This window comes from Panthera leo, chromosome D3, assembly GCF_018350215.1.
Source record: "Panthera leo isolate Ple1 chromosome D3, P.leo_Ple1_pat1.1, whole genome shotgun sequence".
Lineage (NCBI taxonomy): Eukaryota > Metazoa > Chordata > Mammalia > Carnivora > Felidae > Panthera > Panthera leo.
This window is the reverse complement of record NC_056690.1, coordinates 38,501,927-38,516,248: the sequence shown is the minus strand read 5'-3', so window position 1 is coordinate 38,516,248 and position 14,322 is coordinate 38,501,927. Positions and strand designations below refer to the sequence as shown.

The 14,322-nt window shown below is 50.2% G+C and overlaps 1 protein-coding gene and 1 long non-coding RNA gene across 3 annotated transcripts in view; one reads left to right on the top strand and one right to left on the bottom strand.

The window, feature by feature from the left end:
• Positions 1 to 13,112, top strand: part of LOC122204061 — a 30,690-nt gene extending 17,578 nt beyond the window's left edge. For both annotated transcript variants that reach the window (XR_006195458.1, XR_006195459.1), the window contains one exon: positions 12,574 to 13,112. This is a non-coding gene — a long non-coding RNA (uncharacterized LOC122204061). The remainder of the gene's footprint in view (positions 1 to 12,573) is intronic.
• TMEM200C (transmembrane protein 200C) lies at positions 3,945 to 8,959 on the bottom strand. Its single transcript, XM_042911238.1, has 2 exons — positions 8,848 to 8,959; positions 3,945 to 5,944 (listed from the first exon to the last, which is right to left on the bottom strand). Exon 2 carries the CDS (start codon positions 5,847 to 5,849, stop codon positions 3,945 to 3,947), a length of 1,905 nt encoding a protein of 634 aa, XP_042767172.1. The 5' UTR covers positions 5,850 to 5,944; positions 8,848 to 8,959.
• Positions 13,113 to 14,322: the final 1,210 nt, after the last annotated feature.

The following is a 14,322-nucleotide window of genomic DNA, read 5'->3' as shown; positions in this document are numbered from 1 at the left end:
TTGCCTTTGAACAAATTGTCATCTTTCTAATTCTTAGCAATCTCATTTATAAATAAAGGAGGGAAGGGTTCCATGATGTCCAAGATCCCTTCAAATAGTCCTGTTGATTTTGGTACAACAAACCCTGCAAGTCGCACCGAGAAAAGCTTTGTTGATGCCAGCCTGAAGACTTAAATGCAAATTCCAGCTTTTTTTTTTTTAAGTTTATTTATTTTTGAGACAGAGAGAGAGAGAGAGAGAGAGAGAGCATGAATGGAGGAGGAGCAGAGAGAGAGGGAGACACAGAATCCGAAGCAGGCTCCAGGCTCTGAGCTGTCAGCACAGAGCCCGATGCGGGGCTCGAACTCACGGACCGCGAGATCGTGACTTGAGCTGAAGTCGGACGCTTAACCGACTGAGCCACCCAGGCACCCCGCAAATTCCAGCTTTTAAACTGGCCATGCACCCTAACACTTCTCTGCAAGTCTCTAAGAATAGTTTCTGGGAAAGGATCTAGCAGGAAGCTAAGAAGGTAGAGGATATTCTGATGGTCTCTAGAAATGCCAGTTTGGGTTCAGGTCCAGAGAATCCTCAAAACTCTGTATAAATCCTGGCTCCTCCATTTACCAGCTGTTTGAACCTGGGCAAGCGCTCCACCGTCCTGACCTCAGTGTCTTTCTCAGTAAAATGGGGATAATAATGTTACTTCAACAGAGCTGCTGCGAGGAGTAATTGAGATAATATACACAAAGCATGTAGAACAGAACATGACCCACAGGAAGTAGTGAGCAAAAATCTAGCATTATTATCGCAGATCTCCACTCCTGCAAAAGGGAGGATTGTAAATTACCATTGGCATAATTGCAGAGGACTCCTTCTGAGGGCCGATGAAAGCCTGGGCTCCTCCCAAGACTTGAAAAACTGAGCTTAGCCTTTTTTATCTTCAGGGGGAGAAAAAAGATCCAGTAAAATTGCTGAATGGTTAAGATAGATACGATTTAATACTAAGATAAATTGCTGAAGTTATTTAATTTATTTTTTGTTTATTTTTGAGAGAGAGAGAGAGAGTGCAAGCAGGGGGAGGGCTAGAGAGAAAGGGAGACAGAGAATCTGAAGCAGGCTCCAGGCTCTGAGCTGTCAGCACAGAGCCAGATGCGGGGCTTGAACCCACACACTGTGAGATCATGCCCCGAGCTTAAGTTGGACGCTCAACTGACTTAGCTACCCAGGCTCCCCTAAAGTTATTTAATTTCTGAGCTACAAGTGTCTGTTTAATCTGTTTCATATAACCAGGCACTTGGCATTGTTGAGTCTAGTCAATTGGTTGGATTGAACTTTCTAAAGTTTGTAAGGGATAAATGTTATTATGCCCACTTCTGTTTAAACTAAGAGGTAGGGCTTTATTATTTGCTAAATGTCTTACAGTACATTTTCTGAGGACTAGAAACAGTATTTCAGAGCACTGGAGCCTATTCCCCCCCCCCCCTTTTTTTTTTTAATGTTTATTTATTTATTTTGAGAGAGACACCAGGAGTAGGGAAGGGGCAGAGAGAGAGGGGGAGACAGAACCCCAAGTAGGTTCCATGCTTAGTGCAGAGCTGGACTTGGGGCTTGATCTCAAACTTGGATCATGACCTGGGCCAAAATCGAGAGTCAGAGGCTCAACAGACTTAGCCACCCAGGTGCCCCTGTTTTCCCTTTAAAACAGCCCATCAAACCCAGTGTATTACACAATATGCAAGATGATGGAGAAAAGAAACTAAGGAAATTAGAAATTCGGGGGGAGTGTGATAAAACAATATTGAGACACTTGAAATTTAACACTGCCTGGAGGTATCATTACACTTGCTTGTCACTCTTACCAGTGGAAGCTCATGTATGCTATACAGAAGAACCAAATATATTAGTCCAGAGCTTTAAAGTGAGTTAATAGCTTAATGCAGATCCAATCTGGAAATAAATTAGGTCCTTTCAAAGTTACACTAAATGGTAGTTTATGAAGTATATTCACTTTGCAAAGTTGTATGTACAAATATGATTGTATCTAGGACAAAACAAATACCCTGGATTGAAGTAAAGCTTCTAGAGCTGAAGGCAATCAGAGAGATTCTATCATCCACCTGAAGCCCAGAGGGATTAGTGATTTGCCTAAGGTTATGCAGATAATAAGTGGATATTCCAGATTTTAGCCAGGCTTTCTTGAGCTCAAGTTGAAGGAAGGGTTACTCTTCTATAGTGCATGCAGACAACTTATTATAATGATAATAGTAATTACAGGAACAATTTACTGAGTACACACTCTGAGCCAGGTACTCTGCTCTGTACCTATAACCCCTTGTCCAACACTCTCATACCTTTATGAGGTATGTCTCATTATCCCCATTTCATAGATCGAATGACTGAGACTCAGCATTTGTTTCTGTTCAAAGTTACACAGCTAGCAAATGCTGAGAGCTGGGGTCTAGTCTCACTCCTGAATCTGCACTCTTTCCACTGGACCCACTCACTGCTTCACCCAGGGAGACCAAACATGACATCTTTGGCTGTTTTTTTTTTTTCCTTTAAAATCTGTATTTTAGCCTCCTACAATGAGGCCTCATTTCCAAATGGCCAAAAGCAAGTAATACCATTCTGGAGATTCTCGGCTCTCACATTCAAAGGAAGAGGCATCAAAATGGTACCTCGTCTACTATTCTTAAAGAGTAAGTAGCCGACTTTTAATAAAATCAACTGTAAACAATCTCCCAAATTATTAAAACATTATCTTTTTAGCCTATGTAGGCCATGGATTTGAGATCATGAACTTAAAGTCAAAACCAAATAAGTCAAATGGTTCTGAAAAGGGGCCATTAAGCCTGGTGCTCTATAAATTAATACTTTGAGGTAAACTAGAAGTATTATAGAAAATTACTATTTATTTAATGTCTCATTCTATTTGAAAGAGAAACTCCCAAATGTTCAATACTACCCTGTATTTAAAAGTTAAAAATATACTGGAAATGGATGGAGTCATGATAGCACAGAGCACTTTGGGGGCGGATACCTACTATCATATTACAGTGTCATAGCAAAATATTTTAGATTTTACCAGCTGAACTGTTAAATGTTTAATGTGTTAGAAGCATTAGTTCCAAGGCAAAAGGAGGCAATATTATGGTTAACTGTTTGTTTGGAAACTTCTTTTATTAAAAAAAGATTTTTAATAACGCTATTTGCAATACACGTGTGATAATACTCAAGAAAGTATCGTGTACTTGGTAGAGTGAATTTAGGAATGTAACAGTCCATCTAGATGCTGCCCCTCCCCTTCTCCATCAGATACCCTAGTAGCAAAATGTAAATACCCTTTTAAAAAATAAAGAGGCCTTTGGGCTATTGGAGCAGTGTGGGGTAGGGCAAGGAAAGTGCTCTTTCCTGACATACTCCTGCTTCTGGCTTTGACTTCCTCTAGTAAGGTCAGTTCTAAAAGAACTGCGGACAACCCCTTCCATGCTCCACAAAAGCATAAGAGAAAGGAAGCTTGTCATTCACAAGCAGCTATGGACAAAACCAGCAGCAGAGTACAGGGTTAGGGAAATGAAGGGGGGGGGGGGGAGTGGGAAATTGGAGTAAAGTGCACAGTTACTGTCAAAAATATATTATTTCGATCCTAAGAAAATTAAGAGAATTTTATCTAATGAACTAGATTGCTGACTTTTTAATACATTTGGTTTTCATGGAACGTACAATCACCATCGGACATAAAAGACTAGCTGGCTTTAAAAAAAAAAATTTGCATGGAGTTATCTACAGGAATCTTGTGAACGCAATTCAAGGATAGCATTCTGCAGCTCTTTGGGTATTGGACGATTTCCTCGGATGAGTCCACAGGGAAAGAGGGAAATGTTAAATTCGCCGATTGGAGTGGGCATTTTCCCAGTTTTCTCACTCCACCCCTCCCCCCCGCCCCCTTGCTCCCTCTTGCCCTAAATGCCAGTACTTTCCAGATCTCCATCCTCTACCCCTATGGCATGAGACCGGGAAATCATAAAGAGTTTCTCCTTGTTTGTAAACTGCCTCTGCACCGGCTGAGGTGGCTGGGCCTTAGGTGGCCCTTGGCTGGGATCCTCCGGGGGGCTCGGCTCCACACCCGGGGCCGTGGCGGCCTCACAGTCTGGACTTTTACTGGCTACTGCTTGCACAACTGACTCCAAAGAGGTGCCAGCCTCCCGCAGGGGGCTGTAGCCCTTATTGCAGCAGGAAGGGTCGTCCGACTGGGAGCTCGGCGAGTCCGGCCTGGCGGGGGGCGAGTCCTCCAGCCGCAGGGGCGGGGAGGGGGAGGCAGCTTGGGCCAGAAGGCTCGAGTCCAGCTCCGCGCTGCGCGGGGAGGGTGGGGGCTCGGGGGACAGCGGCGCCCGGTAGTCCGGGAGCCCGCTAGTGCTGCAGCGCCGCAGGGCGGCGTACCTGACGGTCCTGGGCAGGCGGCCACCCTGCCCCCTGGCGGTGCGCGCCGCCGCCGCCGCCGCGCCCTCGGGCTCCTCCAGCTCGCTGGGCGCCCAACGCGAGCAGCCCGGGGCGCCGCGGAGGTCGGTCAAGCTCAGGTCGAGCTCGCCCCTTGGGATCTCCCGGGAGCCGCGTTCCCCAGGCGGCCTCTGCCAGCTGCAGCTCAAGCCCTCCGCGTCCCCGTCCCCATCCCCGTCGCGGTCCCCTTGCAAGGGTAGTAACGCGAAGGCGCTCAGCGAAGAGCCCACGAGGGAGCTGGCGGTGCTCTGGCGCCCCCAGCTCTCGGGTGGGCTGCAGGGCGCCGGGCTGCCGCCGCTGCTGGCGGCCGCGGTGGCGGCGGCGGCAGCGGCCACAGCGGCGGCGGCGGCGGCGGCGGCCCGGCGACGGCCAGCCACGCCCGAGCGCTCGCGGTAGATGCTGTACACGGCCTCCGTCAGGCTCGGGGACTCCCGCGGGCAGCGCGGAGACGAGGCCAGGTCCGGCGGGGACGCGGCTTCCTTGGCCCCGCCACCGCCCCCGCCTAGCGCCGAGGGGTGAGGCCACGAGCCCCTGGCCAGCAACGCCGCCGCCCCGAAGGCGTCCCCTGAGCCTCCGCCGCAGCTCCCGGGCTTCAGCTCCAGGCCCCGCGACTGCACGTAGCTGAGGAAGCCGTTGAGCGGCGCGGTTCCGGGGGTCGCCGAGGTGGGGGCGGAGGACGAGGAGGCGGCGGCGGCGGCCGCAGCCGCGGCGGCCGCCAGGTCTTTAGCGCGAAGGCTGTGCACGTCGATGACGGTGGAGTAGAGGTCCCGCAGGTTGATGATCTTGGTCTTCTTGTCTCGGTTCTCGTGGAGCACCGCGTTGGCGCAGATGAAGAGGAAGATGCCTATGCCCATGATGAGGGGCCCGAAGACCTTGAGCTTGTCGGAGTGCAGGTATCCGGAGAAGATGCGGAAGAAGAAACCCACGGACGTGGAGGAAGACGAAGGGGAGGCTGACCGCGCTGGAGGGGTGCTTCGGGGCGCACCCACCGAACTGGAGTTGACACCCCCCGGAGTCCCCAGGTGGCTCCTGGACCGGTTTTTGCTCCCACTGCTGCTGCCACTGGCCGAGGTCGGGACGCGGTGGCCGCTGCCTGCGGGCGGCAGCTGCTTATCCCCTTCCCTATTGGCCCCGTTGGCCTTGGGCCAGTAGCCCACCACCGCCATGGCTATGCCCACCAGCAGCACCAGGATCCCGCAGAGGGCAATGAGCCCCGAGATGGAGCACAGCTTTAGCTTGCCTTTCACCACCACTACGTCGTTCTTGCGCCTTTTCTTGGCTTTCCGCTTGCGTTTGGGGACCTGGCTTGGGGGCCGGAGGGGATCCTGCTTTCTGGCGGAAATCCTCAGTAGGCCACCGGTGGCGATCATGGTGAGCCCGTGCGGTGCGCGGCTAGTTTCTGGGGCGGAGGCTTGAGTAGTGGGGGGCGCCAACTGCCCACTAGCTGCTCGGCCACCTCCTCCTGCTGCAAAGCAGAGGAAGACAGTCAGAGGGTATAGGCTTGGCTGCAGCAACATCCCACGCGCTGCGACTGTCCTGCTCCCAGGTCTCGCCACATGTGTAACCCCCCCCCCCCCAGCCCAGGGCTACCCACTAACTGGAGTGCCGAATGTAGAGGCCAGGGGGTGGGGTAGATGGATTAGGGCCGAGAAACGCTGTTGCAATCACTGATAGGAGGTGATAAAACAATTTGAGAGAACGCCTTCTTTCTTCCCCCTCCCTCATCCCACACACTCTGTAGGTGATATTCCAGCAAGGCTCATTTCAAACCCTCCCAGCTGGCAGCTGAAGGAGGGCTGACCATTAGTAGAAACTAAATGTGGGGGCTCAAAGAGGTGGTTGAGGACTTTCGTGGCAAAAGCCTTTCCCTTTGTCCTGTGGGAATAGGAAGATTGCCCAAGGGAGCAGTTCAGGAGGTTCAAGTCTCTAAGCAGAGGAATTTGTCAATGTTTAGCTCAAAGTCACTAAAACAGTCACAAAAGTTACTGTTTTATAATGACAAAAGCAATTTTCATCACTGGATGAAAATGAAAGGTCACATACTGGCAGGCAGACGGCTTATATACTGCAGATAATTAATGGAGAGTTCATTTCGGGGAGAACACCAGAACTACGTCAATCCTCTGATAATAAATCCCTTTCGAAAGTTGTCTCCCACCTCTTGATGTTCCTACAGCTAAAGACAAGCAGCCTTTTCCTCATCACTTTTTTTTGCAACATCTGGACAGCTTCTTGGGGTGGAATATTTAGTTTTAGGTAACTGGTTATGTAACTGAGCTCTTCCTTCTGGCCTCCTCTCCTCCCTCAGAGGAACTCCCTTAAAGGTATCATGTGCTAAACCTCATCAGGGAATTTAAGAAGTCCCCTAGAATCTCTAAGAGAAAGACCTTTTTTTTTTTTTTCCTCCTGTGGGAAAATTACAATCTTAAAAAGAAAAAAAAAAAAAATAGCCACTCTGCCATAATAGCTTTCTGACCCCTTATTAATGTGCCAACAGCACTCTTCAGATTCCCAATATTCAAATGAATAGGCAATTAATTAGGTGCAGCAGTCTACATAATAATGATGATTTGTAGAATGACCTCTCCCCAAGTGAGAGCTGTTTTCTTCATCTTTCTCTCATGAGGTCGTGTTTAGGAAGGGAGGGTGGCAAGGATCCATGGACTATCCTATAGAAAGTTTGGTTGTTTAATATAATAAACCCCAGGTAGGTAAATGCACAGATGTGTCTTTGCAGATATCTGTGAGCTTCTAAAAATTTCAATCCTGCTGGATCCCCAGAGTAAAACATTTTCTGTTCCATTGGTTGTGTTCTCTCCTATAATAGAGATGCTAAAATTAAGGGCATTGTATGAATTTGAAAGGCTCAGATACCACTCACAAGCCTTTTGGTATTTTGCCCTTTATGAAATAATTCATGTTTTCGAATAAATTACCCTTTGAATATGTGGGATTACTTAGGAAGAATTTTGCTTTTAATTGGTGCCTGGGTAAAGAGCTTTGGCCCTTGATCCCCTCCATTACATCAATATAGGCAGAATCTTTTCTCCACTGGTGGAAAAGCAAATGGTAATCATCTCTTTGCAATGTTTGCAAATCAATGTCTCCTTGGAACTTAGTTGGTTTTCACTAAAGAGAAATACTAGGTAGGTTAGAGGGGTTCGTAGAGAATACATCTATAAGCCTTTACAATTTTGTTTTAAAAAGAGGCTGCACCAGTAAGTACAAACAGATTGTAAAAAAAAAAAAAAAAAAAAAAAAAAGAGTAGCTACTGTTCATCTGTCATCCCCCAAAATAAGCACATTTATTGTGTAGTTGTAACATAGAGACTGCTGTTTTAAGTGATCCCTAGACTACAGCATCTTTAATGCAATAATCTGGAGATCTGCAGTTATTTTAAGGTTTTAGCAGCCAGACATTTTAGAAACAAACCTAGACTCAGTTGGCACAGTGGCTCTCCAAGAGGAGAGAAGGGCTAACGTTTTGTTGGGCATTGCTAAGGTGCACCAGAATGCTGAGCATCTTTGGGAAAGAAGGTATCCACCTGTTTTTCTCCCCAATAAGGCGGCTTTGGCTTTGGGTAGACAGAATGTAAAGAAAACTGGAATGGATTTCAGCAATCGTTTACAGATCTTTAAAATTAGTTTAATAGCTAGTAATTAACTCCCTAGTTTATTATTCCTTCAGCTCTGTTGAAAGCTGAACTCCATTGTAATGTATTGCCATCTGACGTGAAATACTGACAAAAGTCAGATGGCAAGGAAGACCCACCTTTGAGGCTTTTCTTCATACATAATGAAGGGAAACAAACTTGGCAGTCGAGGTTGGCTGCCCTCGCAATTTACTGCCTGGTGCTGGTCTTTCCGTGGTTAAGGAATGGAGCATGGGGGAAAGCAAAGGAGGGATGTCTAAAAATACAACTGCTTCCAAGAGAGACATTCAAGTTTCTCTGCTCATGATGGATTAAGCTCCACTCGGCGTCTGAGGCTCCCAGCCCAGAGGCTGGGAGCGCCCTGCCCGGGACTCAATCCAGGTCCTCGACCCCCACTCCCTAATTGGCTGGACAGCGAACCCCTTGCCCTGCTTTTGGGTCTGCTTATTTCTGTTGGAGTCACATGAGTGAAGCAGCTGGGAGTCCGCCTCTGGAAAGAACAGAGGCAGGAGCGAAGTGAGGGCAATCCCGAGCTCGCTTTTTCTGGGCAGCGCATCCCGTGCAGCCCGCCTAGGAAAACGACTCTCCCCGAACAGCAGCAGCCCGGGGACCCGGGCTTGGGGCCGCAGGGGAGGGGAGGGGCGGTTCGGGGGCTGAGGACTCACGGAATTGCTCAAAATGGCAGCACTAAAAGCAAACAATATCGCTCACTTACCCGGGAAGGCTGGGGCAGCTCAGGGCCGGCGAACGGGCGCTCGGGCGACACAAAGGAACCATGGAGAAACTTTTTCAGCCCGAGCCGACGGCGGGGCGCAGGGACAGCGCCTCGGGGCCCTCCAGCCGAGAGCGGCTCAGCAGCCCAGCGGGGGCGAGCGCCCGCCCCAGGTTCGCAGCTCCCCCCGCTGCCGTGGCGGGAGCCATTTCCAAGAGTTTCCAAGAAGTGTCAGGTCCTCCGCAGCCCGCATCCTGCCTCGGAGCCGTGCTCCCCGCCGCCGCTCCTCCTGCGCCTCTCGGCGAGCCCCGCCGCGGCGCTCCCGGGCCGGCCCCAGCGCCTCTTTTGTGTGGCTGCGGCGCGCCGGGCTCCGCCGGGTGGAGTTGAGCCCGCGGCGGCGGCGGCGGCGGCGGCGGCTGGCGCTGCTCGGGGCGGCCGGACTGGCGGCTGTTGCTAAGAGACCGGAGCCATGACACAGGGAAATTGCGGCAGGATGGCAGTCGGTACCCGGCCCGACTCCGCTGCTCGGGGGCGCACCCGCCCCCCGCCCCGCCCCCCGCCTCCTCCCCGGCGCTGCCCCCCCCCCCCCCCCCGTCGCCGCGCCGCCCTCCCTGCGCTCCCCCCACTTCCTCCGCAGCCGGCCGCCGGTGCCTTCGGGGGAAGCGCTTCCCGGAGGACCCGGAGGCGCGAGGGGAGGCGGATGGGGGGGCCGGCGAGGGGCCCCGGGCACGGGGTGGGAGGCGGGGGGCGCCGGCGGGGAGCGCGGGGCGCGCGGCGCCTCGGCCTCTGCCTTCCCCGCCCCCGGGGCGCCCCGGGACCGCCGCCCGCCTGCCCTGGGAGCTTTGTTCTTTTCCCTCCAACTACCTGTCTGAGCAGCGGGTCGGAGGGGGCCCCAAGAAAGGGCCGTCTCTCCTGGAGGGTCTCCCCATCAGCATCCGAGGGGCGCTCTGGGTGAGAGAGAGGGGGCAGTGCCCGCGTCTCCAGCCGGCCCGCCCTCCCTCCTTTCCTCCCTCTCCCCTTTCCTCTTTTGTTGCCTCTACTCTCGGACACGACACAGCCTTGGCTGTTTCTCCCCCTCCCGCTTGGGAGTTTGCAGTGTGGACGCACAGCGAGCACAGTAAGTTGTCCCCCAGCGAACTCGGGCCGGCGGAGTGGAGCCGCCCCCGCCGCGCTGGGCGCACCGCGGGCCCGGGGCAGCCAGTGTCTGCTGCTCTCGCGCTCCGGCAGAACCGGGCTTTGTGACCGGCCTCCTGGGGACCTCGGCGTCCCCCCCCCACCCCCCCCACCCCCCCGACGCGGGGCAGCTGGGGCTCCGCGGAGATTAGAATCGGCTCTCCGGGGCGCTTCCTTGGGCAGCCGGTCCTGCTCCCACCCCGTGCGGTAATCAGCAAGCATTAAAAGGAAAACTATAATTCTCCAGGAATCAGGGTTAGGATCAAAGAGGGGAGATGGGGGTAGGGAGGATGTCCAAACTCCCTACGTCATTTTAAAAATGCGAGAGGGAGAGAGAGATCCTGTTTCCTAGCTCATCCCTGTCCTCCCAACTGTAAAGTAAAAATGACAGGGAAAAGAGAATTTCAAAGTGGAATTTCCCCACGGAGTATTGAGAAAGTAAGAAAGATTTTAATTATCTATTGAAGTGAGGCAGCCAGGATTCAGGAAGAAAGGAAGAGAAGAGCAGACGACAGACAAGGGCGGTCTGAACTTTGGGGTCCAGACAGAAATCTTGTGACGATGGTGGTTTTGAGTGGGTATTGGATATACTGAGTTTTGCTGTTTAAGGATCCACAGAACCCACACAGGAGGGCTTTGCTGGCCACAGTTCCGGTGACAAGATTGTTCCTCCTCACATACACAGCATTCACTTGTGTTTAAAGCTCAAGCAGACACTTTCCCAAAAGAACACTAAGGATACTAACACTTACAGATTCAATGATATAAATGTGGACCATGTTACATGAGGTGGAGATTGTGGAGTGATGGCCGGGCTGAAGGAGAAGTGTTTCCTTAAAGGAAACCCTGCACCTGCCTGTTTGAAAGGTGACCTCTGATACCCTTTCCAAGCAAATAATGCATCTGGATGACGATCAAAGTGTTCCCAGCACACCTCTTTCCACCTCTCTATTCCTGCTCAGATTTTGAATGCTAGAAAATAAGCCATATAAAGGGAGAGTTTTAATTCCATACTGGATTGTTTCCTTTTAGAGAAATCACTGCAAAGGAGAAATAACTAAGTCTAGCTTGTCATCTTTAAAGGGTTTTGGGCTCCAAGCTTCCAGATTTCTTGAATGTCAATAATAAGCTGGTGTTTTGTACAAAGACAGGATCTGAGATCTCATTTTATTACACAGCTGGCTGCCAGGGGACCACGGGTGGTGACTCCTATCCTTCATGGGCCTCCGTGCACTAAGCTGTATACAGAGGATAATATTGCAGAACTTCATTAGGAGTTCAGAGGGATTAAGTCATTAACAGTTTCTAATTTCTGCATATATTATAGCCATCATTTGTACCTTGAAAACTCATTTGAGTGATCTGGAGAAGAGAAGAATCCTTTTCTAGATGAACAGGCCTTGGACATAGCTAGTTTTTCTAGCTATGTTGGTGACTGCATTAAGATTTATGATTTCTTACTCAGAGGCGTCCTTCCAGACTGAGTTCTTTGGAACTTCGAACTGTTCCATTTAACCCGAGTGTTACCACCTTCAGTAATTTTCTTTGTTGTTAGCTCAGGGTATCAGAGGAAATCAGATAGATCCCATCTGTTTCCAGCAAGGTCCTTTAACCTCTGTAATAATATGGTATCAACATACATTCCTAGGGGTTTCTGAGTTATGCAGAGTTATTTTTAAAGCAACAGTGATGATCTTGGCCCTTCTGGAGTTATTTTCTCCCTAAGTTCACTGGCCATTTCAGTAGAGATGATTTCTGGGATTGTGGGATACCCCTGTCACCCTGCTAAGGACTAACAGGCTAAGGCTACCTAATCGTGGTCATTCCTTGGCTTCTCAAGAACTCGGAGCTCAGGACAATATTTGAAACATGTTGTAGCAAGAGGGCAATGAAGGCCTTGGGAAAAAAAAAAGAAGAGGAAACAGATGAGCTTCGTTTAGTTGGATTAAACTCTGACCTGAAACCTGTCATTTGCTCTTGCTCTTTCTTAAAAACAATCCTTATGTAATTCTTTCAGTTTCATCATTTATTCACAACCCATTTGCTTCCCCTGATCATTTCATCAGCCTGGCCTGGCTCCCCTATCTGGGCTCCCGGGGCTGCTCAGTGGAGAAGATGCCCGGCCAGGGGTCCACACAGGCCCCTCTTGGTCTCCGGAAGCTTGCAGGGGGGACAGGTTTGCTTGTGTCGACAGCTCAGCAACTGGGACCTCTCCGCACGCCCTGCTGTCACAGATGGCTCAGGCTGAGGAAGGAGATTGAGGTAGTTTGGTGTAGTGGGTTCTGGAACCAGTTTGTATCCTCCCCTAACCAGCTACTTCATTTAAGTAAGTAAATGACCTGATCTCGGCTGCCTCAGTTTCCTCATTTGTAATGGGGATAATGACACCAACACCTACCTCACAGCATTATCGTGAGGAATCAACAAGTTTAGTTCCTGTAAATTAATGCGTAGCACGCGGTAAACACTCATTAAATTTAGCTTTCAACCTTGTTAGTCCTAACGTCTTCTCCCAGTTTATTTTCCTCACTCTCCCATTCTGTTCCTATTCGCCAGGATCCACATGGGACCGTATCTGCACTTAACCTCCACGGAACGGAGTTACACAATCAGCTGCCGTGTGTGAACTGTGGCATCCGTGTGGCATAGGACCAGTGTCATTCACGAAAGCCTGCTGTGTCCAGGAGAACGGAGACACTTTCTCTGTGGCTGCTTTCCTTGCTTTGCGGTTCACCGGGACCCTTTAATTTCACTTTGCTGGAGAGCCCAGCTTTCAAACTCACACCACTCTACAGTCAAATTCAAAGTCTGTGAAAACACGACCAAGAGAACATTCTTTGGCCTGGAAGGTTTGAGGATATCACAGGAAGGCCTCTCAAGCCCTCTTCTGTCATCTCGAAAGCAGAAGAAGGAACCTGTGATCCCAAGGCTGGACACAGGGCATAAAATTCCTCCTCTTTCCTTCTTGCTTCTTCACCCTCCTCGTACACCTGCCAGTAAGAGGCAACATGACAGACTAAAGCGTGACAAGCAAGCGATAAGCTAAGCAATAGATTTAGCAAATAAAAATATTGCTGGGGGCATAAACCTGAAAATGTTTTGTTGTTTCTCTGAAATTCAGATTTAACTGGGCCTCTTGTCTTTTAAGTTTATTTATTTATTTTGAGAGAGAGAGAGGAAAAGAGAGAATCCCAAGCAGGTTGACAGTGTGGAGCCCAGTGCGGGGCTTGAACTCACAGCACCGTGAGATCATGACCTGAGCCAAAACCAAGAGGCGGACATTGAACTGACTGCGCCTCCCAGGCACCCTGGGCCGCCTGCCTTCTATCTGCAACTCCAACACAACATACCTTGGTAGCCTCACAGGTGTTTTTCATGGCATGTGTAAAAGATAAACGAGCCTGATAGAAAATGTGAAATGCGACAGTACGTTAAGGCCTCGTTAGATTTCCTTGGGAACAGAAGAGGCAGAAAAAGCTTGAGCAGACCCTAGAGGGAGCAGGAACAGCATTTCCGCAGCCAGGCGGCCCCGGGCTCTTGGGTTTTCTCACAGTTAGAGGCTCCGCGGTTGGCGTTTCTAGCCCTTCCCCATGCAACACTGCCCTGGGGGAGGGACGGGTGCCTGCCTCTGCCTCCGAGTCCCATAGATGAACCCCCGAGAGACTGAACTCAGTGCCACTTTCTAGAACTTCAGTTTGCAAACAGGTAAACTCATGCTAGTGTCAAGGTCACGATCAAACCTATTTCTTGTGTGTCTGAAGGGTGTCAAAGAGTTCAAGCCCAAAAGCTTTCACTACAGAGGAAAGGAAATGATGATCAGGAAAAGTCTACAGAGCATTCCTTAGAACACAGGAGACGGGGTCTCTACCTCCGCTGCAGATAAATGGCACATGGCAATAGCAGCCTTCGCTTCTGCCTTCGGCTTCATTCATTCTTAACATTACAAATCACTAAGCTCTTGATTAGAGACCAACCGGGGAGGTTTTCTCTAATAAGTGGGTTCATTTTTGCACATTCAGATATCCCCCTGAAGCCTGCGTTTTCTACCGTTTTCCATGTACACTATCAAAGCCAGATTGTATGTCTTATAAAATAATTGAGGTCTGAGATGAGAAACGGGTGTGTTGGCAGGCCTGAGAGCAGATCAAAGCTGAGCTAGGAAAGGGCTTTACAGAGAGGGCTCCGTCAGTGGAGAAACCAAGGAAAGATGACATCTAAATTTGCCCTGTGTTCCCCAAACGGATCCTAAATGTCCACAAGTATGTCTCTCCTGTTACTTCTTAGAATCTACAAGCTCTGTGAGAG

What these genes read in the sequence shown, in the direction of transcription:
- TMEM200C (XM_042911238.1), bottom strand. Translation starts at nt 5,849, where the DNA reads ATGATCGCCACCGGTGGCCTACTGAGGATTTCCGCCAGAAAGCAGGAT.